The 26,573-nt window shown below is 37.6% G+C and overlaps 1 protein-coding gene across 3 annotated transcripts in view; it reads left to right on the forward strand.

Annotated features, from left to right (window-relative positions):
- si:dkey-237i9.1 (SEC14-like protein 1) overlaps positions 1–26,573 on the forward strand; it is a 281,973-nt gene that overhangs the window by 238,383 nt on the left and 17,017 nt on the right. For 2 of the 3 annotated variants that reach the window (XM_067373417.1, XM_067373418.1), the window contains one exon: positions 16,636–19,401. The exons of the other annotated variant lie outside the window; for it this stretch is intronic. In XM_067373417.1, the coding sequence (XP_067229518.1) occupies positions 16,636–16,741 (106 nt within the window). In that variant the 3' untranslated portion in view covers positions 16,742–19,401. Of the gene's footprint in view, positions 1–16,635; positions 19,402–26,573 lie in introns of those variants that run through there. 3 annotated transcript variants of the gene reach the window in all.

Here is a 26,573-nt window from a genome sequence, read left to right on the forward strand (position 1 = left end):
TACGACATCTCTTCATTAACTACTACAGACTGATAACGGTCAGATAAGTACGATTTGAACCATGCCAAAGCAATTTCACTAATGCCAATATAGTTTTCAAGTCTTTTTAGAAGAATGTTGTGATCGATAGCAGCACTGAGATCTAATAACACTAATAGAGAAATACAGCCACGATCGGATGATAAGAGTAGATCGTTTGTAACTCTAACGAGAGCAGTCTCAGTACTATTGTTTGGTCTAAATCCTGACTGGAAATCTTCACAGATTCCATTTCTTTCTAAAAAGGAACACAGTTGTGTTGAAACTGCCTTTTCTAGTATCTTTGACTAGTTGAGGTTTTTTAATAAGAGGTTTAATAATAGCCTGCTTAAAGGTTTTTGGCACGTATCCAAGTGTTAAGGATGAATTAATTATATCAAGAAGTGGACCTACGACCTCTGGAAGCATTTCTTTCAGTAGTATAGTCGGCATTGGGTCTAACATACATGTTGTTGATTTTGATGATTTGATAAGTTTAGATAATTCTTCCTCTCCTATAGCGGCGAATGATTCTACTTTTACCTCAGGGACACTACAGTGCACTGTCTGAAGCGAAACTGTAGACGGTTGCATGTTTTTAATTTTCTCTCTAATATTATCAATCTTGCAAGTAAAGAAGCTCATAAAGTCATTACTGCTGTGCTCTATGGAAACGTCAGCAGTTGAATCTCTGTTTCTAGTTAATTTAGCCACTGTATCAAATAAATACCTATGATTATGTTTGTTTTCTATTAAGAGATAAGTAGATCTAGCATTTCTTATAGCCGTTCTGTACTCAATCATTTTTTCTTTCCACGAAAGGCGAAAAACTTCTAGTTTTGTTTTCTTCCAACTACGTTCAGCTTTTCTAACAGCTCGTTTTAGAGCCCGAGTGTGCTCATCATACCACGGTGTTGGATTAGTTTCCTTAATCTTCTTTAGACGTAAAGGAGCGACTGCATCTAATGTGCTGGAAAAGAGAGAGCCAATAGTTTCTACACAGTGATGTTGTAATTAATGCAGTATGTGGTCTGGCATTGTCATGTTGGAAAATGCAAGGTCTTCCCTGAAAGAGACGACTGGATGGGAGCATATGTGGTTCTTGAACTTGGATGTACCTTTCAGCATTGATGGTGCCTTTCCAGATGTGTAAGATGCCCATGCCACACGCACTCATGCAACCCTATACCATCAGAGATGCAGGCTTCTGAACTGAGCGCTGATAACAACTTGGGTTGTCCTTGTCCTCTTTAGTCCGGATGACATGGCGTCCCAGTTTTCCAAAAAGAACTTCAAATTTTGATTTGTCTGACCACAGAACAGTTTTCCACTTTGCCACAGTCCATTTTAAATGAGCCTTGGCCCAGAGAAAACGCTTGCGCTTCTGGATCATGTTTAGATATGGCTTCTTTTTTGACCTAGAGAGTTTTAGCCGGCAACGGCGAATGGCACGGAAGTATTCCTGAGCCCATGTTTTGATTTCCATTACAGTAGCATTCCTGTGTGTCAGTGGTTCTCAACTGGTGGGGAGTAGGCTACAGGATGGGAGGAAAACCTGAAAAAAAGAACTAAACTACTGTCATAAATGTTATAGTTTTGTATATACATAACTCCTGAATAAAAATTAAAATGTGTTTGGGCTGATTTAAAAAAAAAAAAAGGTTTGAACATTTGGTTTGTGGATAGTGAGCGCAAATGCAGGTGATAAGTGGTTTTATTAAGCGAGTGATTGAGTTGTTCATTCACAATTCGTTCAAACAGCCGATTAATCAAGAATGAGAGAGATGTTTGTGAATGGGTCATTGAATCTTTTACTCAAAGGATTTGTTCAAAACACTAAATCATTCAAAACACGATTGAGTGTTGCTGTGAGATGCCCTGTGTTGTGCTCTTTGTTTGGATTCATCGGATCTATTTTCGCTGCTAAAAGAGACTAAAACAGTCATTATTTTGTCTAAAATGTAAGTGACTTAATATTATTAACTTGTTTGTTGAACTGTCATATCAGTGTCACATTTTCAATCGCGAGGTGATGGTAAATTAAGTGATGGTCAGTTGTCAGCTCTCTTGGTCATCAGGTCGTGTAATGTATGTTGCTGAACTGTATTCAAATGTTATAAATATAAAAACACCACATTTTGAAATTTAACTGCAGTATGTCAATTTAGTTTATTTGTGTGTGCTGCGCTCATAGACTTTAGAAAACGGCGCTCATTTGTTAGATTTCTCCTCGAGAAGCTGCGTAAGCCTCAAAAGTTTAAGGTCCTTGCACCCTGACTGAGTCCGAAACTGTCGTATATACACTCTAAAAAATGCTGGGTTGTTTCAACCCAAGTTTGGGTCAAAAATGGACAAACCCAACCATTGGGTTACATTTTTAAATGCATTTTTTAACCCAACGGTTGGGTTTGTCTGTATTTGACCCAAATTTGGGTTGAAACAACCCAGCATGTTTTAGAGTGTATATATGTGTGTGTGTATATATATATATATATATATATATATATATATATATATATATATATATATATATATATATATAATATGAATGAATAAACTAGTCAGAATCAGTGTTCCCTCTATTTTTTTTTCTCGCTGAGAAAAACTTTTCTCTGTTGAGCGCACATTTTGGCCACCTGAGCAAAAACATACTTTATATCAGACCTGTACAATGAACGTAAACGCACAACAAAATGGTTTTATCATGCAACTGTAACATTTAACTTTAATGTGCCTTTTCTATTTTATTTGACCCTTGATGTAACTTAGTGATTTATTAAATAATATGTTTGAAAACAAGCAGTTCAGTCACTAAATTAAGCACATTTTAGGTTACTTGAGATTTTTCACATTGCTGTATTAACTGCACCAGTCTTTACCAAGAATTTCTATTAAAAAATAATTTCTGTCCTCCTGCAGGACAGTTAAATTCTTTATAATAATATAATTATTGAGCAGTTACAATGATGGTTTGGGTCAACCATAATGTGTTTTTGTACAGTCAATTATTAGAAACAGACAGTGTTAAACTATCAAAATTACATGTTTATTGCTTATGAAATTCCCAGATTTTATATACCAGGAGGTTATGATTTTTCGTGGCAAGGAGCCCTAAACAATCCCCTTGTGAGATCAATTTTTTATTAGGCTTACATTATAATATAATAAAATATAATATTTAAGTATTTAAACTGATATACAGTATTATATCAGTTTAAATGCTTCCATTTGTTTTAAATATATTATATAGTGAAAACAATCTGAAGCATTTAAACAGATCTGATGGCTAAATATTTTTAAGAAAAGTGAACATTAACTCTTTTATAGTTATCTAAACATCCCTGAAACCCACACCACCACACACAAAAATCTATTTAAACTGAGGTATATCACTGATGTATTTTGAGTTTTCAAGCTACATCTGTGGTGAGTGTGTAATTGTAAATGTAAATGAGTTCTCTTTCTATGAAACCTGTAAACCGCATTCACCGGTTCCAACTCTACAGCGACAATAACTCTATAGCGGTTGTCCAGAGCACTGCAATTATTTCTCATTTAAACTACTACAATCATTTTCATGTCTGTTCTCTGCGCGGCAATTATTTCTTCTGCACGGCCCCGGCTTCAGAAGTGTGCAGCTGCACATGCGCGCAGCTTAGAGGGAACATTGTGTAGAAGGCAGAATTCTTGCTGGTTGGTAGGGGATCAAATACTTATTTTACTTGATCAAATGCTAATCAATTTATAACCTTTATATAATGTGTTTTTTCTGGATTTTTTGGTTGATATTCTGTCTGTTCCTTAATGGATATTCTATCCATTAAAATAAACCTACCATAAAAATTCTAGACTCCTTGTTTCTTTGTAAGTGGGCAAACTCAAAAAAAAAAATAATAATCCATTTGTGCACCGTCTGACAAGATCAGTGTTAATTTCGTTGACATTTTTTCACGGACAAAAACGAGACAATGACTAAATAAAAATGCATTTTGAATGACTAAAACTATGGCTAAAATCTACTCTAATTTTCATCAACAAATAAAAACGAGACAAAAATGAAAGAGAGGGATGATTTGCAAAGATACCCGGTCAGGTCTACTGATCTTTGTGGAAGATGCGCACATTTGAAGTGTAACGTGCGGATCTAACCGCGGGAAAACGTGGCACTGTTGCACGCTCTACAGGCTCACGCAGCAGCACTTCAGACTGCTTCACAATTAATAAATAGCGCACATTATTGCCAAGTGATTACTTATAAGCTAATGTTGATCAATTATGACAATGTTTACTAACCAATGTTTATATGGTAGTATGTTTTAGACGGTTATAAGAATGCATATTTTATCACCCTCATGAGCAGCCTGCTGCAGTGCAGACTGCAGACATTTCAGGATAAGAGTCACGGTGTATTTGGAGATGGTTTATAATTATTATTTTTTCGTGAGGGCTGTTTCATAAAAGACGCTAAGAAAAGCGAGGATTAAACTCCACTTGAATGAACCTAACAAATGAGTTGGGGCTAAAGCGGTTTCATAAAAGGTAATTGAAGTTCACGCAGTCCCGCTAATTTGATCCAGGTTTACCTAGTCAAAATAATTGCATGTGCGCGCTTTTCTTAAGCAGCCCTAGAGGTTGATCATGGATCAAATCTATCCCCCATAGGAAACAGCATACATTTTGTGCTTTTTTTTTTTTATGTGTTTGAGACATGGTGTTTTCCTCAGTGCATAACTTTTCACAAGTTTATTCTCCATCTGTAAATGTTAGAAAGTCATGCAAATATTTCCATTTTGCTGCTAAACTTCACAGTGAATGAGCGCTGCGTGCATGTTTGCTAAACAGACGGGACGCAATAGAAGCGCAATAATTCTGACTAAAATAAACATTTTGCTAAAATATTTGATGTTGGACATTAATTGTGCCTTATGTACAATTTTAAACCTACAAGTAAGTGTTTTTTTATGATATTAACTGTAAATTGACTAGTGTAATGGGGTAAATCAATATACTTTAGGCCAATTACTTGAGTTTACATTCATCTTACTAAATAAAATTTAGTCTGTGCATATTTATTTTAATTTTTAATTTTGTGATTTTAAGTTCTGCTCTTCTAATAACCATAAAAGTTACTACAGCTGCCAAACAAAACCAGAGAGAAATTCATATATTTTAAAATAATCGAATTAAATCTTGGGCACAAAACATTTAGCCAGTCAGAAAAGAAAACCTGAGATTAATTTCTGACACAGTTTAACTCTGAGATCTTGTCATATTTTATTACCTTTTTTAACTATTCACCTATAGTGAATAAACTGTATTAATGAATGAAATATGGGCCTCGGAAAAGGTTAGCCGACTTTATTGTGTTTTGACTACAGTGGGTAGTTCACAACCATGCATGTCACTTCTGCAGGCTGCATATTACTCTGCCACTCTTTTCATAGCTTTTGCTGGCTCTGAAACACTTGCTTAGTATTTCTCCTGCTCTTTGTCTAGCAAAAAATCACTCATCACTTAATGAAAGCTTAAAAATGAAGGCCTGATTGTTTCAGGGGTCTTGTCACAGGTCTGATTTTGAAATTCTTTATTACTTTTGCTATATTTTCACACTTAAAGTCAGCATGAAACGGAAGTTGCGATTGTCTTTTCTTCTCTACTGTGACATCTATCCGAGTGAAACATCTTCTAAAATGAGAGGGCGGGACTTGATTTCATCCTTCGGGAATTGATTGGATCGTTGGAAGTTGGGCGTTGCTAACAAAATGGAGGCAGATATGAATGACTCATTCCGAGTATGCTCACGTTACTGTAAGAAATTTATTTGAGGATGGCGAGGACGGATAATGGCACTAAAAAGCGAGAGAGCATGCGCAAGAAAACTGACTGACCGACGGTGTGTGTTCGTTGGCGCAGAGCGAGCGGGTAAGAGCAAGTGTTTTTGGTTCATTCCTATGGAAGTTGAGCTGCACGTAAGTTAAGTGTGACGTTCAACTTCCATAGGAATGAATCTAAAAACGCTCCGGTTGCTTGCTCTGCTCCAGTGCACACGCAGCCTGACTGAGCGCGTCCTCAGGTTCCTTTCCATGTTTGAGTGCACTGTACACCCCAATGACTGGCATCAGCGGTGGTTAATGCATTAATCTCTATAAAGTGAAGCTTACCCCAGTGAAGCTTGCTGGCAGTTCCAGATAGCTCCACCCTTGCGCCATAGCATGTGACAGGAAGAGACGATGAGTCGTTATAAAGGAGGAGTTAATGTTTTTGATTAAAGATTATGAGGGCACATGAATTTAAAAAAAAATAATAATAATAATGAAGTGCACAGATAAATTATTGATAATAGATACTACAATATTCCAAAAAAAAAAAAAAAAGAATTGTCCATTTTGATTTCATGCTGACTTTAAAACAATGATTTGGTAATCCTCTTTTACCACTGTCCTCTTTTGTGCTAAGAAATAAGTCTCCTGACAGTTCTCTCCCATGTGGTTCCATTTTTGTCAGTATTAAGTCTGAGAATGATTCAGTGATAACACTTAATTTTTAAGAAATTACTTCTCTGGTTCAACATACTTACCTTTTTATAAATAAAAAAAATAGCCTTAAACTTACACACCTTCTTCTTTCTTTTTTTTTTAGCTCTATTTAGAAAATGTGTGTGTGTGTATTTATTTATTTATTTATTGGACTGATAGTGGTTAATAAAGTCAAATAATTGTATGTGAGAGAGTCAGCTAATTTCTATTTAATTCATGGTAAACTACTGTATCTTCTGTTACAGGAAGGAAAGACTAAGAACATTATTTGACAGATTATTCAATATATTTTGTATAAGGATTATTATAGTTAACTAAACCTAAAACCAAAAGAAATAAACTTACTTGAAATAAACGTTAACTGAAATAAAAAAATAAATATATAAAAAATGTAAACTTATTTTATTTCATCTAGTTCATAAGCTTAACCTGAGGTATCAAAATAACAATCAGAAATAAAAAGTTAGACATTTAAAAGCAAAAACTAAAAGACATAAACACAAAGAATTACTAAATTATAATGAAAGGAGAAAAACAAAAAATCTAATCTAATAAAAATTAATAAGTGTGTCAATCCCTGAAAAGTACTGAATTTTGCTCTTTCGTGTCTTTTTGCACTTGAACAGTCAAAAACGTCATAGTAAAGTACAGTTGGTGAACATAAACAGTTTGGGTAATATCAGATGTACCTATATCAGTGTATAGGATCTGTGTATTGTTAGAGAAATGCTTAATACATTACAATTGAACTAAATTAGATTTTAGTCGACTTAATCTACTGTAGATCTACTGACTAAAATATGATTAAAACTAAATGGCATTTTAGTCAAAAGACTGACTAAAACTGAATCAAAATTTGCTGTCAAAATTAAAACTGGACAAGATAAAATTAAAATTTAAAAAAAAAAAATTAATATAGAGGTCTTGATTAAAGCATTCATCGCCATTGCTCCTGAGCGCCAAACTACATTTGAGTAGGTAAGTTGCATTTTTTGTGTGTGTGTTGCCGCCATGTAGTGAAATGCATTTAAAACATTTATTTAACCATGTTCTGAGTGTTCTCATAAAACTCTCTCATTCATTTGTATGTCATTTATAAGAGTTGTTTTGGGCTGTTTAATATTAGGATTTTGCTTAAAATCCAACACAATTAATTTGTGTCTTGTCAATCATTTGTTTAAAAACATATTTGCTAGTACTTACTTTTGTAACCTCAGTTGGAAGCATCAGTATTTATCAACTTTGTCAATATTTAACACATCAGATGAAGGTTAATTTGATTAATTCTGAAAGAAATATTATATTCTTTTAATTTTTGTATAAAAATATTAAAACATCAACTGAACTATATAAGTCTTATTTACCTAAGAACATTGGTTATACAGTATATGCTTAATATTAAAAAAGGAATTAAGGAATTTAGTAACTGGTTTGTTCATAATAGTGTGAAAACAGAATGTAGAGAAAAAAACAAAAAAATGTAGAGAATGTATTTTATCACTTATCTTTTTTTCTGAACACCATTATTACATAATTGAAAATTTTACACTGTTGTTGGATGGATCAAATTAAAATGGCATGCTTTTTACTGCATCTGACGGGCACACATTAAGTTATGAAGTGAATAAATGTTCATTTTTAGAAAAACATTTTCATAAAAACCTGTTCCCTTACATGGTCCATTATCTGAGACCTTTGTCTACAAAAATATCAGTTTCTATTATTGTAGTATTAAAAAAATAAAAACTAACATCTAAAATTTGTTTATCTCATGTCCCTTATCTCAAGAATCAGTGACCGATTTTCATAGAATGTCAGGCATTTCCACACAAAGTCTGACATTTCGACACAATAAGATTTTAAAAACAATGCATCTCTACCATTTTTTTCTGAGTGCAGATAGATTTTGTTTACATGGAACTTATACATGGCAATGTACAATGAAACAGTGGCAGCAAACAATCAGGGAAAAGATGTGATATGACATGGAATTTTAATATTAATACTTGCCTTATATCATGTCTACTGCATATGTATATTAAAGGGGTCCTATTATGCTTTTTAGCTTTTTCAACTTTAGTTAGTTTGTAATGTTGCTTTTTGCACATATATAAGATCTGCAAGGTTATAAAGCTCAAAGCTCACTCCAAAGGGAGATATTTTATTTAAAGGTTCCGCAGAACGTGTTTTCAAAAGATGTAATATAAGTTTAAGGTGTCCCCTGAATGTGTCTGTGAAGTTTCAGCTCAAAATACCCCTTTTTTTTTTTTTTTTAACTGCCTATTTTGGGGAATTATTAAATATGCGCCGATTCAGGCTGCGGTCCCTTTTAATTCTCGTGCTCCCCACCCCCCCACCCAAAGTTGTTTATGAATTATACAGACTGCAAGTGTTTAAAAAATGAAAATAACGACAGTCTTGTCTCCGTGAATATAGTAAGAAACGATGGTAACTTTAACCACATTTAACAGTACATTAGCAACATGCTAATGAATCATTTAGAAAGACAATTTACAAATATCACTAAAAATATCATGTTATCAAGGATCATGTCAGTTATTATTGGTCCATCTGCCATTTTTCGCTATTGCCCTTGCTTGCTTACCTAGTCTGATGATTCTGCTGTGCACATCCAGACGTCCTGCCCTTGTCTAATGCCTTGAACATGAGTTGGCATATGCAAATATTGGGGGCGTGCATATTAATGATCCCGACTGTTACGCAACAGTCTGTTATGTTGAGATTCACCTGTTCTTCGGAGGTCTTTTAAACAAATGAGATTTATATAAGAAGGAGGAAACAATGGTGTTTGAGGCTCACTGTATGTCATTTTCATGTACTGAACGCTTGTTATTCAACTATGCCAAGGTAAATTAAATTTTTAATTCTAGGGCACCTTTAACAGAATCCACTTTTACGGGGCAGTTGTAACCTAATGGTTAGAGAGTCAGACTTGTAACCCAAAGGTCATGAGTTTGAGTCTCAATGTCAGCAGTAAATGTACATGGGGGAGTGAATGAACAACGCTCTCTTCCACTCCCAATTCCCACAACTGAGGTACCCTTGAGCAAGGCACCTAACCCCCAATCACTCCCCGGGCACCACAGCAAAAATTACTTTCCACTGCTCCAGGTGTTTTCATGGTGTGTGTGTTCAATATTCACTACTGTGTGTGTGCACACACTTGAATGGATGAAATGCAGAACACAAATTCCAAGTATGGGACACCATACTTGGCTACACGTCACGTCACTTTCACTTCATTAACTTTCCAAGAACTACAACGAATGACTTGTTTGGACTACAGCACATTTTTACAGCACAATGCCCACCCACGAAAATATGCAAAAAAAAAAAAAAAAAAAAGCTTCCAGAACCTAAGAGATTACATTGCAGACTACACAAAAGGTTCTGGAACTGTTGTTTGTGGATCACAACTTGTATGTCTTATTTTTTGTAGTTGCATTTTATATTAACAGTTCCAATTATAAGATTTATGTTGTTGCTACAATGTAAACAAAGGGCAAAGCTTTGTCTCCGCTTGCCTGCTAGCCAACATTAGTGTTGATATAGTGTTTACTGTAGCTTTTGTAAACTCTCGCTTTTGTAAGTCTGTTCACCGCCCCTTAGGAAAATTAACCATGGTTTTTTGATTGATTATTTGTATTGTTTGTATTACCATACTTTTCTAAATATCATGATTAAATGGTGTACAACATTGTATTTAAAATGTATAAGAAAATTACAACAACAAAAAATACCACTCTGAAACTTCCTTTGAAATCTCTGCACGATCCACTTACATCTGAGTAGAGCTCGCTGTTATGGTAAGGGGCGTGACATTTCCCAAATACGCACTAAGTGGCACCAATCACTACACTCTGGGACAGCTAACCAATCACAGCACATTTCGTATTTCGGAAGGAGGGACTTCGTAAAAAAAACGGGAACTAAATGGACCGTTCAAGCCAGACTTCGGAGAGAGTTGCTGTTATAATGGTAAATATGTAAAAATGTATTTTTTTGAACAATCAAGCAAGAAAGCATATTCTAGTACACCCCAAAAAATAAATCAAGAAATTGAAAAAGGGCACAATAGAACCCCTTTATTAGTAGTAATATTAACTGGACCTGTTTTTACCAACATACCTTGGTATTCCTATCTTACAGTACTTTTTTACTATTTCCATAGTTCCGTTCCAGAAGATTGACAACATTTCAGTTGTTGTGGTGGGTTGTTTTTGCACTGAAGCATGTGAATGATAGGAGTGCATTTTAATTCAATTTTGGCATGCAAATTATTATTATTATTTTTATTTTTTATTTTTTTATGAAGATTTTATAGTTTTGGTGCAAGTTTGTTTGTGGATTATTGCCTCAGAGAGGGGAAATGCACTGAATACAAGCTCTACATCCTACCAGTCTTCTGAGTTTATCTGTTGGTACCCATAACTTGGGATGAAACTGGTTCCTTCTGCAGATTATAAAATTTATAATCATAAAATGTCATTGCAACAGAGTCTAACTCCACACTAAGAAAAGAAATGCTCTCCACAGGGGAGAGCTTGCTCTTCTCCCAATTTACCTGAAGCCCCAGTCCCTAGGTGGTTAAGGATCAAGTCCCTGTGACCACACAACTCCTCTCGAGAATGAGCTAATTAGGCAGTCATCTAGACAGTTTAGGATTTGAATGCCTGCTTCCCTCAAGGGGGCAAGAACAGCGTCTGTGACTTTGGTAAAGATGAGGAGATGGGGACAACCCGAAAGGGAAGACTATATGCCTGCCCTTCAAAGGCGAACCATAGAAACGGTCTTGTGCTGAGAAAGGATTGAGACATGAAAGTACATGTCCTTCATGTCTATTGCCACAAACCAATCATAATACCTGATGCATGTTAACCCTCTGGAGTCTGAAGAGAACATGCTAAACATTTGTTCACGAGACTTAAGATCTTGAAGGATCTTGTCTGGATCTTGTAGTCTAGAATTTGTTACAAAATGATGTGAAAATCATTCTGCACTCCCACTCATTCACATAAAACTATATATTGATTCATTTAAGACACTTTTGTTTAGAAAGGCCATATGCGAGGAGGCATGAATGATCATGAATAATGATGTGATTCACACCTGATGAGATTAAGACCCTCTCCTAATGGGCCTTTCAATCAGGAATGTGAGGGAACTATAAGAATGTGAGGACAAAAGAAATATATTTTTTGTTTGTTTCCAGTTTATTTACAACATAGTTTTGATAGCCATACCTGGAAACAAATCCTGCTCAAATATAAGTGAACATAACATATCAGGCATTTTGAAGGTGTTCGGTGTTTCTGTGCAGTGAAGATTGAAGCAGTGAAGAAAATGTCCCTGTTTATAGTCAATGAGCTCACCTTCGTCTTATTCATGAAGAATATCAGTCCAATGTAGCTGTACAGCTCATTGATGCTCACATTTGTCCATTTGACTTTGTGACTTTTTGCGTTTGACCTGGCAGCCTGGGCATTTGTGTGCACAGAACTGAGACAACACTCTCAGGGGGGAAAAAGTTTGAAGTCACTCATAACGGAAAACATGACTTTTGTAATGACATACATACATGCATGTCACACAGTGCAAAATTTGTATATTATACTTATTGTTTAGCACATTCAGAACATCTACATCTGAGCAGAAATTTGCAAAAAGCTTCATTGAGGCAGTATTTTACAGTAAACAGTTCATAAACTATCTAAAACAGGCCAATGAAATCATGTCTAAATATTCATATTACTTTGAAAACATATTATATATCATATGTATGTTCATCCTTTTTTTAATACTCTGGAGTCGGTTAAGTCGTCGGCACATTTACTTACTACTTTTCTTATCAGTGCAAAAGAGACTCGAAATACTCTAGCAATTTTTTCTTTATTTTACAAAAGCATTTTTCTGACAGCTTGGTAGCTGTTCACCTGATAGCCTTTAGCCAATGGAAAATGCTCTTCCCCCATCCCCCCACCGGGAGTGAGGCTCGTCCCCAAGCCTGGAGCGAGCAGGCTCAGCGGCTTCCTTTCCCTCCTTGGGTCGAGCAGGCTCAGCGGCTTCCTTTCCCTCCTTGGGTCACCAGTCTCAGGACCGCTTCAAAGCCTTACAAGTACTCTTGGTATACTTTGGACAAGTTGATGTTGCCACATTCATGTGAGAGGGCCATTGGCTTACCTGGCTGCCAGCCCAGATTGTTGCAGGGCGACAAGCACACCATTGGCGACAAGCAGGCGGGTCTTGCTTTATTGCCTCTGTCTGCTTGTCGTCAAGAATCTTGACAGTGTTGCAGAATAGGCCAGCCTGGGAGATGGGGGCGAACTTTCTCAGCATCCGGCATCCCTGTCAGATTGAGCTAGAGATTCCGCTCCTGGACCACTAAAGTGGACATTGCTCAACCCAGAGTCTGTGCCGTCACCTTCGTAGCATGGTCAGTCAGTGATTGCACTTCCTGCATCATCTCTGGGTTGGGACGACTCTCGTGCAGTTCTTTCAATGCCATGGCATTTACAGCAGAAGCGTCTTGTCAAAGGGCACTGTAAGCTGGGCAAGGGCACGAGGAACAAGGAGAATTTACATGCCCTGGACAGGAACCCTTAAATGCCAGGTGGCTGCATTTTGCAGGCACAGATGCAATGCAATCACGCTCTCACCTGAGGGATCACAGAGTACCCCCTTGCTCACCATTAACTCCCTGAGGTCTGAAAACGCGCCGGCGCGTTTTGCAGGATTTTTTTCACATTGCAGCAAAACAGACTTAAAATACTCAATTTCTTGTCATAGAGACATAAGTAATATATCAATTAAAACTATAGAATGTCTTATTTTATTTGTGTACACAAAAACACAATGTTGTGCTTTTTGTAAAATAAAGAAAACTAACATGATGCGTGATCTCTTGTCTCCCTCTGAACGAAGTCCAATCTGATCCAATCCTTTTCTTCTTTATATGAATATGTGGCCTAAAGGTGTACAGAGCGCCCTCCGGCTGCAAGTATGAATTGAAAACACAGTATCCAGCACTCATAGTGATGACAATAAATATTGAATAAATATTATTCCTCATTGACATAAACATATAAGAATCCATCAACATTTCTCCAAATGTGCATGCTTTTAAGCTAAAAGCCTATATGAAATGCCATAGAGGTAACATAATTGTTCAGACACTTTGCATCACAGAAATACATTATATTTTAAAGAATATAATAGAACACCATTATTTTAAATTGTAATAATATTTCACAGTATTGCTCTTTATGATGAGCTGAGACATTATTACAGAGGAGTTTTTTCACAGCCTACCTGACTGAAAGGCCTCATTAATATGCAAGTCATTACAGGTCGTTATTATGTGATTCTTTTGTATTCTCAGTTGTAAATGACCCATTATTCATGATGATTCACGCCTCCATGCATACTGTGTTTCTTGACAAAAAGGGTCTTACAAAAACTAAACCAATATATTGTTTTATATGAAGGAGTAGGCAGCATAATTTTTACATAATTCTGAAGCAAAAACTCTAGTCTACAACCTCCAATACCCAGAAGTCTTGTGAACACAGATTTAATATACTTTTTTTGGCCTTATTTCAGTGACTTAAGTTTTTTGTTTTTTTTCAATAACCATACATAAACATTATTTCTTCAAAAATACAAACATGTACATACATGTTCCTCACATATTATGGTAGCCTAGTTTGTGCTGAATACAGTGTAATGACACTTTTGTCATTTATATGTTTATGAACAACTGAAAAAAGCACAAGTGCTACACGCTTGAACCCCTAATAATTGTGTATCTGATTTGTCCAGCCGCTACATCTTAATTCAAAGATGGGGAGGTGAGTGTATGAAATTCACTTCTCGCATACCCCCTTTCCACCAGCACGAACCGGGTGCTAGTTCGGAGTTGGTTCAACTGACGAGCCTTCTAAGAACCGGTTTGCTTTTCCACAGGCTAGAGAGCCAGCACAGAGCCAGGTCTTACATTACTGTATACGTCTCATATTTCACAGCAAACCTAGTGCTGCAGTGCCAAAGACAAACATACCAAGCTTGTTCAAGATGCATCGGCTTCCTGCAGAGCGATCGGCGCATGACATCAAAACCCCGCGAGAATGATCTAAAACTATAAGGAGTCGTATGCTCTACAAACGCTCCCGTGGACCCGCAGCACTCGATGTTACCCGCCGAATCAGTCCGCGCTGCTCCGATGCATCTCGAACAAGCCAAAATACTACGACATGTAAATGATTTAGGCTTATTCCTACATTATCTATAGGCCTACACTTTAAAATTAATATTTTGGCTAATGTCTAGAATAGGGATTCAAGTCTGAATTGTTCTTTTGCAACTTTTTGTTTTTAGTTGGCCTCAGATGCTCAGATATGGGGATTGGTAGAGTTTAGTAGATTCACGGTTGGAGGTGCAGGACAAAAGGTGTAAATCGCGTGTCAGCGTGGGAGACAAAGAAACTTGCTCTAAGAGATGCAGCATGTCGGTGAAATAGACAAAAATAGAAAAACTTATATTCTTACCTTGTTGCTTGTACTATTTTAATTGTACACAGCAACTTATTTGGCAATACAAATGTAAAATGTCATGATTTTGTATTCCTCATTTTACATGAAATCACACAGGGAATAAACACTGTAATAAATAAATAGGCTACTGTCCCGAGACTTTACCTTGAAAATAAAGCAATAGGCTACTATTTAGCCTAGTTAGTAGCCTTTTTTTTTTCTTTTAGTCATTTAGTCAATGTTTCAAGTCGTTTTAATCTAGTAAACATATTCAGCAAACACTGATTTGTTTGATACAAATCTGTTTTGAAATGTGTTGTTTTTCCTCCATTGGTTATCATTGTCAGTCATCTCAGTTTCATGAGCGATCTCAGATCTCTTACAGCAGGGGTATCCAACCCTGCTCCTGGAGAGCTACCATCCTACAGCTTTCAGCTACATGATAGGGGAGGTTTGGGTGGGCTTTAGTTCCAAAATATTAAGAACCTCCGCTGTATACAATGGTAGACATGTTACAATGGTAGACGTGTGGTCACAATTATGAATATGGAATATAAACTTGTTGTTTAATTGCAACAATTAAGCAAAAAAATTGTAGATAAGGTAAGAAAGCATGAAGCTTGATGAAGCAAGATGCAACCCATCGCAATGCATTATGGCATTGGCAGATAAAAATAAACAGTATAAAATAAATTAAATTACATTTGAGTGTAAATAAATTGAGTCTAAGTAAATTACTTTTGAGTGATTCATTACAAAAGTGTGCATCAAATATGTTAAGCACATAAGCTTGAACGTGTGTGTGTGACGCTAGAACAGACCTCATTGGGTCTCTCGTGTCACGCACATTTGAGTATCCTCTTTCCCTTTTTATGGTGGTTGGCCACCTACTGCATTACAAGTGCGTGACAGCTGACGTAAAATAAAGAATCGGCTTAGGATAGCCGATACCAAACAAAAAAAACAAAGTTTAATCGCCCGACACTGATCCTTGAGATCTATAAAGGACATCGCTAGAGGCTGGTAAATGAGCAGAAAAAAACACATTTGGCTGATGGTGTGTTTTAATTTCATACTCTTCCTGTAAGGTTTACATCTTTTGTTTTTGTGTGTATTCTAAACTCACATTACTCAACTTTAATATTAACACTAATTACAGTTTTGTTACTTGCCCTGTACATAATCTGAGAGAAATGTTTTATTTTCAGCACATTTTACTTTTATGTTTTCTGTTCTGAGGGCTTTTGGTGCTCATGTCAAATATGAGAAAAGTTAATGCTTCTCTTATTTGCCTTTGTTTGGCTACTTTCCTAACTGCATGTCCTGCTTAAGATCTGGATGTTTGACTGGACATGAACAGATAAAAACAATGAGGGGGTATAGCTTAGGTTTTTGTTTTTTGTTTTTTAGTCAAAATATTGAACCTAAACATTTCCTTCGAAGCCTTTTTTTTTTTTTCTTACAGAATTGTATGTACAAGTCTTTAGGCTTATTAATTTCTCATATGTTATTTTGCTCTGTTCTAATCTCAGGGGCTCAATGACCAGTCTGGAATCTAGCCACAGTGGTTTCTCTCAGCTCAGCGCCGCCACAACATCCTCCAGTCAATCACAATCCAGCTCCATGATCTCCAGGTAGAATGGAAAGAGATTTTGGGCTCTAGAATGTTATAGTATTGCAAGACTCGATTCTCAATCAACCCCATTACTACTCTTCCTAAAAATGGTATAAAAGATATCCTCAACTCAAAGGTTTTTGGGGACTGTAGTTGTTTTTAAAGGGCTTGAATCTGCTTTGCCATAGTGCTCAGTTGGGCTGAAGGTCAGTTCATAGTCTGACTGTGCTTTGTATGCATCTAAAAGAGGTTACTCTTTATCATGCATTTCTATATTTCCCATGGACAGCAATACATGTTCTAAAATTGGAGAGAGCCTGAAATTAAGCAACGGAATGTGTGCATATGCCCCCCACACAAATTTCAAATACTGCACATACCTACACATATGCACTTAGTTCTGCCATATCACTTGGAGCTCATCCTCGTGGTGAATTGATTTAGGTCAGTGGGTGAGCTTCTGCAATAACTTAGAAGAATTTGTACTATTTGAATTTGTATTTATCATAACATTTTGAGACTGGATTAAGTCTTCTTAGGTGCTACAAGCTTGTTTCCTCAATGTTAGTGTGTGGCTAAACTTTTACTTTGAACACTGCAAAGTGTTTAGTGAAATAGTCACAGTACTGCTTTTGTGCTCATTACTACTAGTATTGGCTCCAATTTTGACTTGGTGAAAAACACCTTGATATCGAACCTCAGACTCGCTGCTGATCAGTTCCTATGCAGTCAGCCAATCAGTGCTTGGAAGGGTCATACATATTAATAGGTCAAAAAATTTTTGAATGACAGCTTTTCTAGAAGAGAGGCAGTGTACATTTTGTAGTGAATTCTATCATTGCTTAAATAGAATGTCTTACATACAAAGGTCTTGAATCCAATTGTTTTTATGGCTCTGTATTACAAATGGTATAGGAAAAGTGTGTGTGTGTGTGTGTGTGTGTGTGTGTGTGTGTGTGTGTGTGTGTGTGTGTGTGTGTGTGTGTGTGTGTGTGTGTGTGTGTGTGTGTGTGTGTGTGTGTGTGTGTGTGTGTGTGTGTGTGTGTGTGTGTGTGTGTATTTTGCCTCTTTTGGTTGATAGTTTCTATTAGTAAAGACTTGGAGTGAAGTTACACAGTCCAGTGAAACTAATGTTACACAGTTCCAATGAAAGTTTGAAGGCTTAAATAACTTTTTTATTTGTTCAGGTTAGAATATAAATAAACATTTAAACAAAATGCTCAATAATTGTCTTTTAGGTGAAAGCATGTCCATTAATCCAGGTGACTTTTTAATACATTTAACACCATGCACAATAAACTGATTTCAACTGCCTACTATCCTGGGAGAATATGTCTGTGCATTGTGAGCTTTACCTGAGGACAGTTGATGTACATGCTCACATTTAACTTGGCCCAATCACTTGCATGATGCCATAGCCCAATAATCTGAAGATACTCCCTGTTCTCCATTTCTCAGCCTTATCAGTTCTGATCTCATGGACAGGACATTTTAGGGAAAAGGAGACAACAGCTAGTTTTTACATTTCTCTCCTAGATTGTTAATCATAATATGGTATATTTACAATGTATTAGTGTTCTGGAAATGTCTAAAAAATAACAAATTAAAAGCAAAAAAGTACAAGGAGAAACAAGTAATACTTTTTGTTTGATGGTTAAAAAATTAACCCCAAAAAGAGGAACACTTTGAAACTTACAAAGTTTCCATGATGCACATATTCTGAACCATGTGTACTTTGAAGTCCCTTTTATATAGCTGTCAGTCAGGCTTACCTTTCTAGAACTTAATGGTGTTTAACCATGCACATGTTAGTACATTTGCTTTAAGCTTAGTGTTTAGGGAAAAATTAAAATATTCTATGTACATTACAGTTTTTTAAAATTGATGCTTTAATAATGCAAAATTCAATACAAGACCCTTGTATCAAGTGTAACCATGCAATACTTTACTGTGAAAAGAGTTCTGTGTGATTTGTATGAACATATGGTTGTTTTTTCCCCCCTCCTTCACTTACTTGTTTCAATCATCTAATGCAGTATGTCATTGTTAACTTGTGTGGCATTTTAATTTGTGTGTCTGACTGTCGGTTAGATGAGACCCCTAATATTGTGATATGCATCTGCACAGTAAATATATAAAGGTGTGTCCAAAAAATAAACTCCAACATTCTCATTGTGTAAGTTGAGCTTGGAATGTTTAGAAAAAGAATCAACCAGCTAAACTAAATTAATGAGTGTTTGTGTTTGGATCTTCTTAAATTTACATGATCTTACAGAATCTCAGCTTTTCTATGTAGTGATAATGCTTAGCATAAAAACAACACCAACCTGGATTATGTTTGAATATCTCTTCCTTTTTATCTGGTCTCATTTGTGTTTTGAGGGCTATTAAATGTTTGTTTCTGTCTGTTGTTTTCTCCCACTGTATATTCTCCTTTTTTCTGAGATGTTACATATCTTTTTTTTCCTGACAAATTATGTATGTGAACAAATTTAATTAATATAAAAATATAGCGCATTACATTTTTGAAGTTATTAAACTTGAATAAAAAGATGCTTAAGCTGTACCACCTCTGTGCATTATTTAATGTATAGTATGTGTACAGCAATTTATGTTTGCTTATGAGGTCACAATTAATGCAGAATTCTAGCTAAAAGTACTGGATGACCGTTTTCATTCAAACAAGGAAATCCAAATTTTAATCCAAACAAATCAGGTATACACTAATTATTCTCTAATTTTTTCCAAACCTGTGTACATTTCTTTGTACTGCTGAACGCAAAGGAAGATATTTTGAAGAAAGTTTGTAACCAGGCTGCTTTGGGCCACCATTGACTTCGATAGTAGAAAAAAAATACTATGAAAGTCAATGGTGGCCCAAAGCTGCCGGGTTACAAACTTTCTTCAAAATATCGTCCTTTGTTTTCAGCAGAACAAAGAAATTTATACAGGTTAGGAACAACCTGTAGACGACCGGGTCAGAGCATCTCTGGGGTGTTCCCGGTCTGCAGAGGTCATGGGCAGCCAGTCAGGGTGCCCACGCTGACCCTGTCCACTGCCGAAAGCGCCAACAGTGGGCACGTGAGCATCAGAACTGGACCATGGAGCAATGGAAGAAGGTGGTGTGGTCTGATGAATCATGTTTTCTTTTACATCACGTGGATGGCTTTGGATGACCAACACAAAACTAGGAAGGTGGTCATAATGTTATGCCTGATCGGTGTATATTTATGAGCAATATCATAGTCATAGCCGTGCGATATGGCTGTATATCAGCATGGCTGATTCGGCCGTAAGTAATCACTGCGTGCTGATATACAGCCATATTACACAGCTATGAGTGTGATACTGCGTTTTTACAACAGTTTGACGGCACGAGTGTGTAAATAAATAAGAAATAACAATGGAGTGTCTTTAAGGGTGCTTTCACATTAGCACTTTTGGTGCGTACCCTAGTTCGATTGACATCAGAGTTCGGTACGTTTGGATGATGTGAACACGGTCTTCTGAACTCGGGTGCGCACCCGCGAACCGTACCCCGAGTCCGCTTAAAAAGGGTGGTCTGGGGTGCGGTTCAAGTGAACTCCAGTACGGTTCGCTTCTGATATGAATGCAAACGTACCAAATTGCGGAAGTGAATCGCTATTAATGCCATATTATTTGATAAAAAATGTGTTTGTGTGTGTGTTTCACTCACTTTCCCAACGAGCATGACTGACGTGCTGCAAGCAGAGAGCTGTAGTGTAGCCTTTCTTATTTCTGCTCACCTTTCGTACTAGAGTCGCGGCAGATAGAGGCAAGTGTCGTTATGAACAAAACCAACGGTTCAAAAACAAAAATATGAAAGTGAGGAGAGCAACGTTATGCATTTTTCCGCCTTCTCCTGCGCCGTCGTTACTAAGCAACGGAGTAAACAGCTGCTGGTTTGATGACGCAAACGAACCGCGGGTCGGACCCAAATAATATAATGTGAACACACTCCAGCAGGGGGAGGGGGGAGCAATCGAACTCGGGTTCGGTCCAGGCAATCGAACCAAGTGTGAAAGCACCCAACATTCCTTCCACCACAAATTCAAATCTCAAGTTGACAGTTTGACCAAGTCTCCGTTAGTATTTCTGTGACGTTTTAGAATTAGTAACAAAGGAGTGTTGAGTCCCTTCATTGAAACTCATTGTATTCTGTAGAGTGTTAGAGAAAGAGAGAGAGGGGCTGCATACTCTGAGTAGGTACTTAATTTCAACTTGCGCTACAAGAGTAGGTACTAAATAGCCTGATCTCATGGAGTATGAATGCAATGCGGACATCATCCGCCATGTTGACGTTATCACAAGTGCTACAACTAATTAATTAAACAATGACAGGTTTAATACATCTATCTGTAAATATCTTGATATTGATTAAACTTGCTCATTGGTCGTGTTTAAGGAACAGTTGCCCATGTATTTTTTGATTGTAGTATAACCAATACATGTGGGTTAATTTAAGTTCTTTTATTTTTAACTCTTCTTATCTGACCCCTAGTTTTACCCTTGAAAATGTAGGCTATAATATATATATATATATATATATATATATATATATATATATATATATATATATATATATATATATATATATATATATATATATATATATATATATATATATATATATATATTTATATATATATTTATTTATATATATATATATATACAGGGTGCGATTTGTAAGGGGGGATGAGGGGATTTCCCCCTTTCTGGTCAATGTATCCCTGCCTCTGCTTAATTATTTTTATCCCCGGGGGGGATATTAAAATATCCCTCCCGGGTGATGCTACTCCACAAACCACCAACAGAGCATATAAAATACCAAAAATAAAAATCTTTTATCGCCAAGTAAAACGCTGCATTTTTATAGAACTGTCTCTTTATGACCACAACAAATGGGACACTTTTCAGACGTGCATTCCAACTTCGCCTCAGCGCCAGGTGCAAGTCAAACGAGCGGAAAAGGTGCAGGTGACGACAAGGGAGCTTCAGTTGAACAACAGTGAACTGCGGTCAGATGAGATGTTGTCAGGCTATGTCGGTAAAACTCAAATTAAAAAATTAACACGACTGATCAATCAGCCCTTATACTGTGCTCGCAGCGCGCACTCAATAATTGCATGCGCAAATGCGCCAGTGCTCGCTGCATAATTACTTTATTATCTAGCTTAAAGCTGCAGTCCGCAACTTTTTTGGTTAAAAATTATGCAAAATCAATTTTTGAGCAAGTACACCAGCCAGTGTTCAAAACGATCTCATTATCTTAGCTCGATTTACAACGGTAAGCTTGCAATAATGTTTTATAATAAGAGTGACATGGTGGATTTCCGCAGGAAATTTGAGCATGCAGCAGTTCCTCTGTGCGTCATTACGTCATGTCCGTAAACAGAAAGGAAGGAGTCCTGTCCAGGCTAGTCAGTTTTATCATGCAAGGACACTGCTGGTAGCGGATCATTTATAGCCTTTTCTCACAGCAGCTGAAATAATTAAACTTATCATTTTAATGGCGGATTGTAATCCAGAAAGGTCCAAATGACAATCATCAGTGACAACTGGAGATTCACCCGTAGTCAAAAAGCAAAAGACTTTGGACTGTGGAGTGGCTACAGAAATTGAAATCTACAGGTAACGCTAATATACACTAAATACACATAGTCATGCAATGCTGATGTTGTTAACATTAACAATTTGAGAGCAAAGTATAACAGTAATAATAATTTGCACAGTTTGGCATGATCCGAGCTAAGCGATCGTTAGATTTAATCATCATTCGCAGTGCGATTTATTGTAGGCCTAATACTTTTTTCCTCAGTTGGTCAGAACAAAAGTGGCAAACATGTTGCTTGTTCAGATGATATTTTCCAGTGAAAATTCTTATATTGGTCATACTTTCAAGATGTAGAATCTGTGATTCTGAAATACAGTATCCACACCGGTGCGGTGACTGACAGCAAGCATTAGATTCATCCGCGCTGACGAGCTGTGCCGATGCACAACGCACGTACAGATAACTGTTCCGCATATGACTGCAATTGCAGGTTTCAAACAAGAGATGGCGACAATGAGGAAAAATTACGAGCAATGACCGTCATTGTTCTGTTGTAAGTTAAGTCATGAAATTACCAAACATGCGATTAAAGCAGCCTCAAAACTGTACATGTGTCATGACCTCGAGAGTTATTTAATTTGTTTTATGTTTTTGTTTATTATAAATAATTTGCAGTAATATAATAAGATAATATAAAGAAAACCTAAGGAAAATTTGTATACTGTTGGGGGCGCTGTGGGAAGAAGGACATGGGAGTAAAATGATTAGAGAATAAGTGCAGTTGATGCATGTTGTTGTTTGTGTGAAAGCCCCAAATCTGTTGCAGAAAACAAAAAGAAGAAAAAAAACAACCGGGGCGAATAAATCTATAGAAAAGTAAAGCTTGTCGTTGTTATTGTCCAAGGGGGCAACATAAAACTGGTGTTTCTGCTCGGTTGTGACGGATTTCGGGAGGAAGAAAGCAGCAAATGCAGCAACGGAGTGGCCAGCAAGGGATGAAACGAGCTGCGAGTCACGGAGAGAGAGGACTGTGGACAGCGGAAAAATAACTGCACGCGCGAGTTACATGAGTCTGTACAGTGAGTGGTTATAATGTTGCCTGTGTGGGAAGCTACGCTGGATGAAATTGAGAGTAAATTACTCGAGTTATCTGCTTCGCAAATGAGAAGTTTGTGTGAAATGCTCAAGCTTAATGTGGGGGAGGGTGAAACACACATGCCTCGCGCGCTGAGAAGACAAAGTCTCAGAGCCCATTTTATTAAAAAAGATGCAACAGAATTATATCATTCACTCACACGCTCAGTTCAAGTACCCAAAGAAATGCCTATACAGTTCTTAGTCCGAGCCATGGATCTCAGACAGATAATTTTGTCAGCATCTGAAAATGTGAAGACAGGGTTAAAATACAACCATGAGTTAATCCAAAATCAGTTCTTGCAGACAGTCCTGACTGGCCTTCATGATGAAAGCATACGCACAGATCTGAAACCCTACCTGGAAAATTTGCTGGTGGAAGATGAAATGCTTTTGGAGAAGATAAACATGACATATAGTCTTGAGCTTGAAAGAAAATCCAAGTTCTCAACTACTCGACCCAAGTGTGTCAAGGTGGCTACAGTGAGTGAGAAGGAACAGACACATGCTGGACAAGATAAATGTGTCAGTCTAAAGAAAGAGAAAGCCCCAAAGCCTAACAGCTTGATGGAAAAGCTGGATGCATGGGATAAAGTGATATGTGAAGCAATCCAGAGCCTGACTTCTCAAGTAGCAAATCTTACCCAAACATCACAACCTCAGATAGTCAGAAGTAACCAAAGATTCACTCGTGATCAATTTCCACCTGCTCGAGCAAACACCAGACATTGCACACAGTGTGAGCAGTCCAACCCAGAGGGAAGATGTGAACACTGCTACAAGTGCAGCAGCAGTGAGCACTGGGCAGCAGGCTGTTGGAAACTAACTGTAAGTCATGTGACATCAAACAAGATTGAGACAACCTCAGACATCATGGAAAGCTTACAAAAAGATCACTTACCTGAAGGACCATGGTCAACCAAACAAGAGAAAACAGCCAGTTTGGTGGGACGCAGATGTATGGTGCAATGTTCTCTGGGAGGTGTTAATACATCTGTGCTCTGGGACACAGGGTCACAAGTTTCAATTGTGGGTTCAGAGTGGAAGAAGAGACATCTTCCTGATGCAGAGGTGAGACTAGTGAGAGAGCAGCTTGAGGAGGGGGAACTCAACTTGACAGCAGCAAAGACAACAAGGACAAGCATCCCCTGTGAAGGCTGGATGGAAGTGGAGTTTTGTCTGTCTGGTAACACTGAGACTGAAGGAAGAGACAGACACCTGCTGGCACCAATTATCATTGCATCTAGTGAATTGGAGAAACCAATAATTGGCTTTAATGTGTTTGAGGAATTGGTCCAAGCTAATGCAGCCAAGCAGATTCCTTTGAGTTTACTTGTGAACACACTGAGTTCATCTCTGGAAGTAAGGCCTGGGAAAGCAAAAGCCGTCCTATCACTCCTGAAGAAAAGCAGAGACAGCAACGGCTGTCATATTGCCAGACTGGGACGGAAATCCATCCTCCTTCCAAGGTATGCGAGAGTGAATGTACGTTGTGGCAAACTAAATAAGACGGTTCCCCTGGGAGCGCACGTGATGCTGGAGCCCAATCCGGATGTACCCTGGCCTGCGGGGATAAAGGTAAACAAACAGCTCATTCAGATGCCTCTGAAAGATAATGACAACATCACAGTGATGGTGGAAAATACAACAGACGAAGAGTTGACCCTTACTGCACGGACAGTCCTGGGATGGCTGCATGCAGTGGATGCTATCCATCAACTGGAAGTAAAACCACCACCTTCGACTGAACCCCAACTTGAATCATCACTACTCAATGGTGACTTACCACTAGAGACAAGGCCCAAGGTTCAGGAAAGTGAAGGATGGGACCCTCCAGTGGACCTCAGTCACTTACCTGGGGAACAACAGGAACATGTGAGACAGCTATTGAGAGAGAATAGTGGGGATTTTGCTAAGGATGACTGGGATACTGGATGTGTTTGGGACCTTAGAATGGATATTCGTTTGAAAGATGACATCCCTGTCCAAAAGACGTATAATGCAATCCCGCGACCCTTGTATCAAGAGGTAAAGACCCACATACAGAACTTGCTGAGTCAGGGGTGGATCCAAAAGTCAACATCCTCCTATTCCTCACCGGTTTTGTGTGTGAGAAAGAAGGACGGGAGTTTGCATCTTTGTGTGGACTATCGCTTGCTCAATGAGAAGACATACCCTGACCGGCATCCTATCTCACGAATTCAAGAGAAATCTAGGAGGGAACTCCTGGTTCACGGTGCTGGACCAGGGTAAAGCCTATCATCAGGGCTTCATGAGTGAAGACAGTAGGGCAAACACAGCATTCATAACACTCAGAGTGGATCAGAGACCTGCCGACAGCTAACACCTCAAGATATCAGGAATGCCCAGCTGAGTGATCCAGTCATCAGCCGAGTACTCGCACTGAAAAAGAAACAACTCTACCTCAAACATAAAGACAAATTGAAGGAACCGGAAGCGGTGAGACAACTCTTACGAGAATGGCATCACCTGCAGATTGATGAAGAAGGTATCCTGCAAAGAAAAATAATGGCTAAAACTCAGTTAGTTGTCCCAGAAAAGTTGAAAAGGATGATATTCAAGACATGAAGACATGGCTCACCTCGGTGCTGATCGTATGGTGGCAGCAGCTCGAATACGTTTCTTCTGGCCGAAAATGAGAGAAGAGATAGAGCATTATGTCACAAGAGTGTGTCGATGCCTTAGACCAGTGGTTCTCAACCGGTGGGGTGCGCCCCCCCCCCCGTGGCTACTGGATGCGAGGAAAAAAACCTGGAAAAAAAAAATTGCAAATTTTTTTTATCACTAAACTACTGTCATAAAAAGTTATAGTTTTGTATATACATAACTCCTGAATAAAAATTAAAATGTGTTTGGACTGATTAAAAAAAAAGTTTTGAACAAATTTGATTGGTTTGTCGATAGTGAGCGCAAATGCAGGTGATAAGCGGTTTTATTAAGCGAGTCATTGAGTCGTTCATTCACGATTCGTTCAAACGACCAATTCATTAAGAATGAGACAAATGTTTGTGAATGGGTCATTGAATCTTTGACTCAAAAGATTTGTTCAAAACACTGAATCATTCAAAACACGATTGAGTGTTGCTGTGAGATGCACTATGTTGTGATCTTTGTTTGGATTCATC

The sequence above is a fragment of the Chanodichthys erythropterus genome, chromosome 21 (assembly GCF_024489055.1).
Source record: "Chanodichthys erythropterus isolate Z2021 chromosome 21, ASM2448905v1, whole genome shotgun sequence".
NCBI lineage: Eukaryota > Metazoa > Chordata > Actinopteri > Cypriniformes > Xenocyprididae > Chanodichthys > Chanodichthys erythropterus.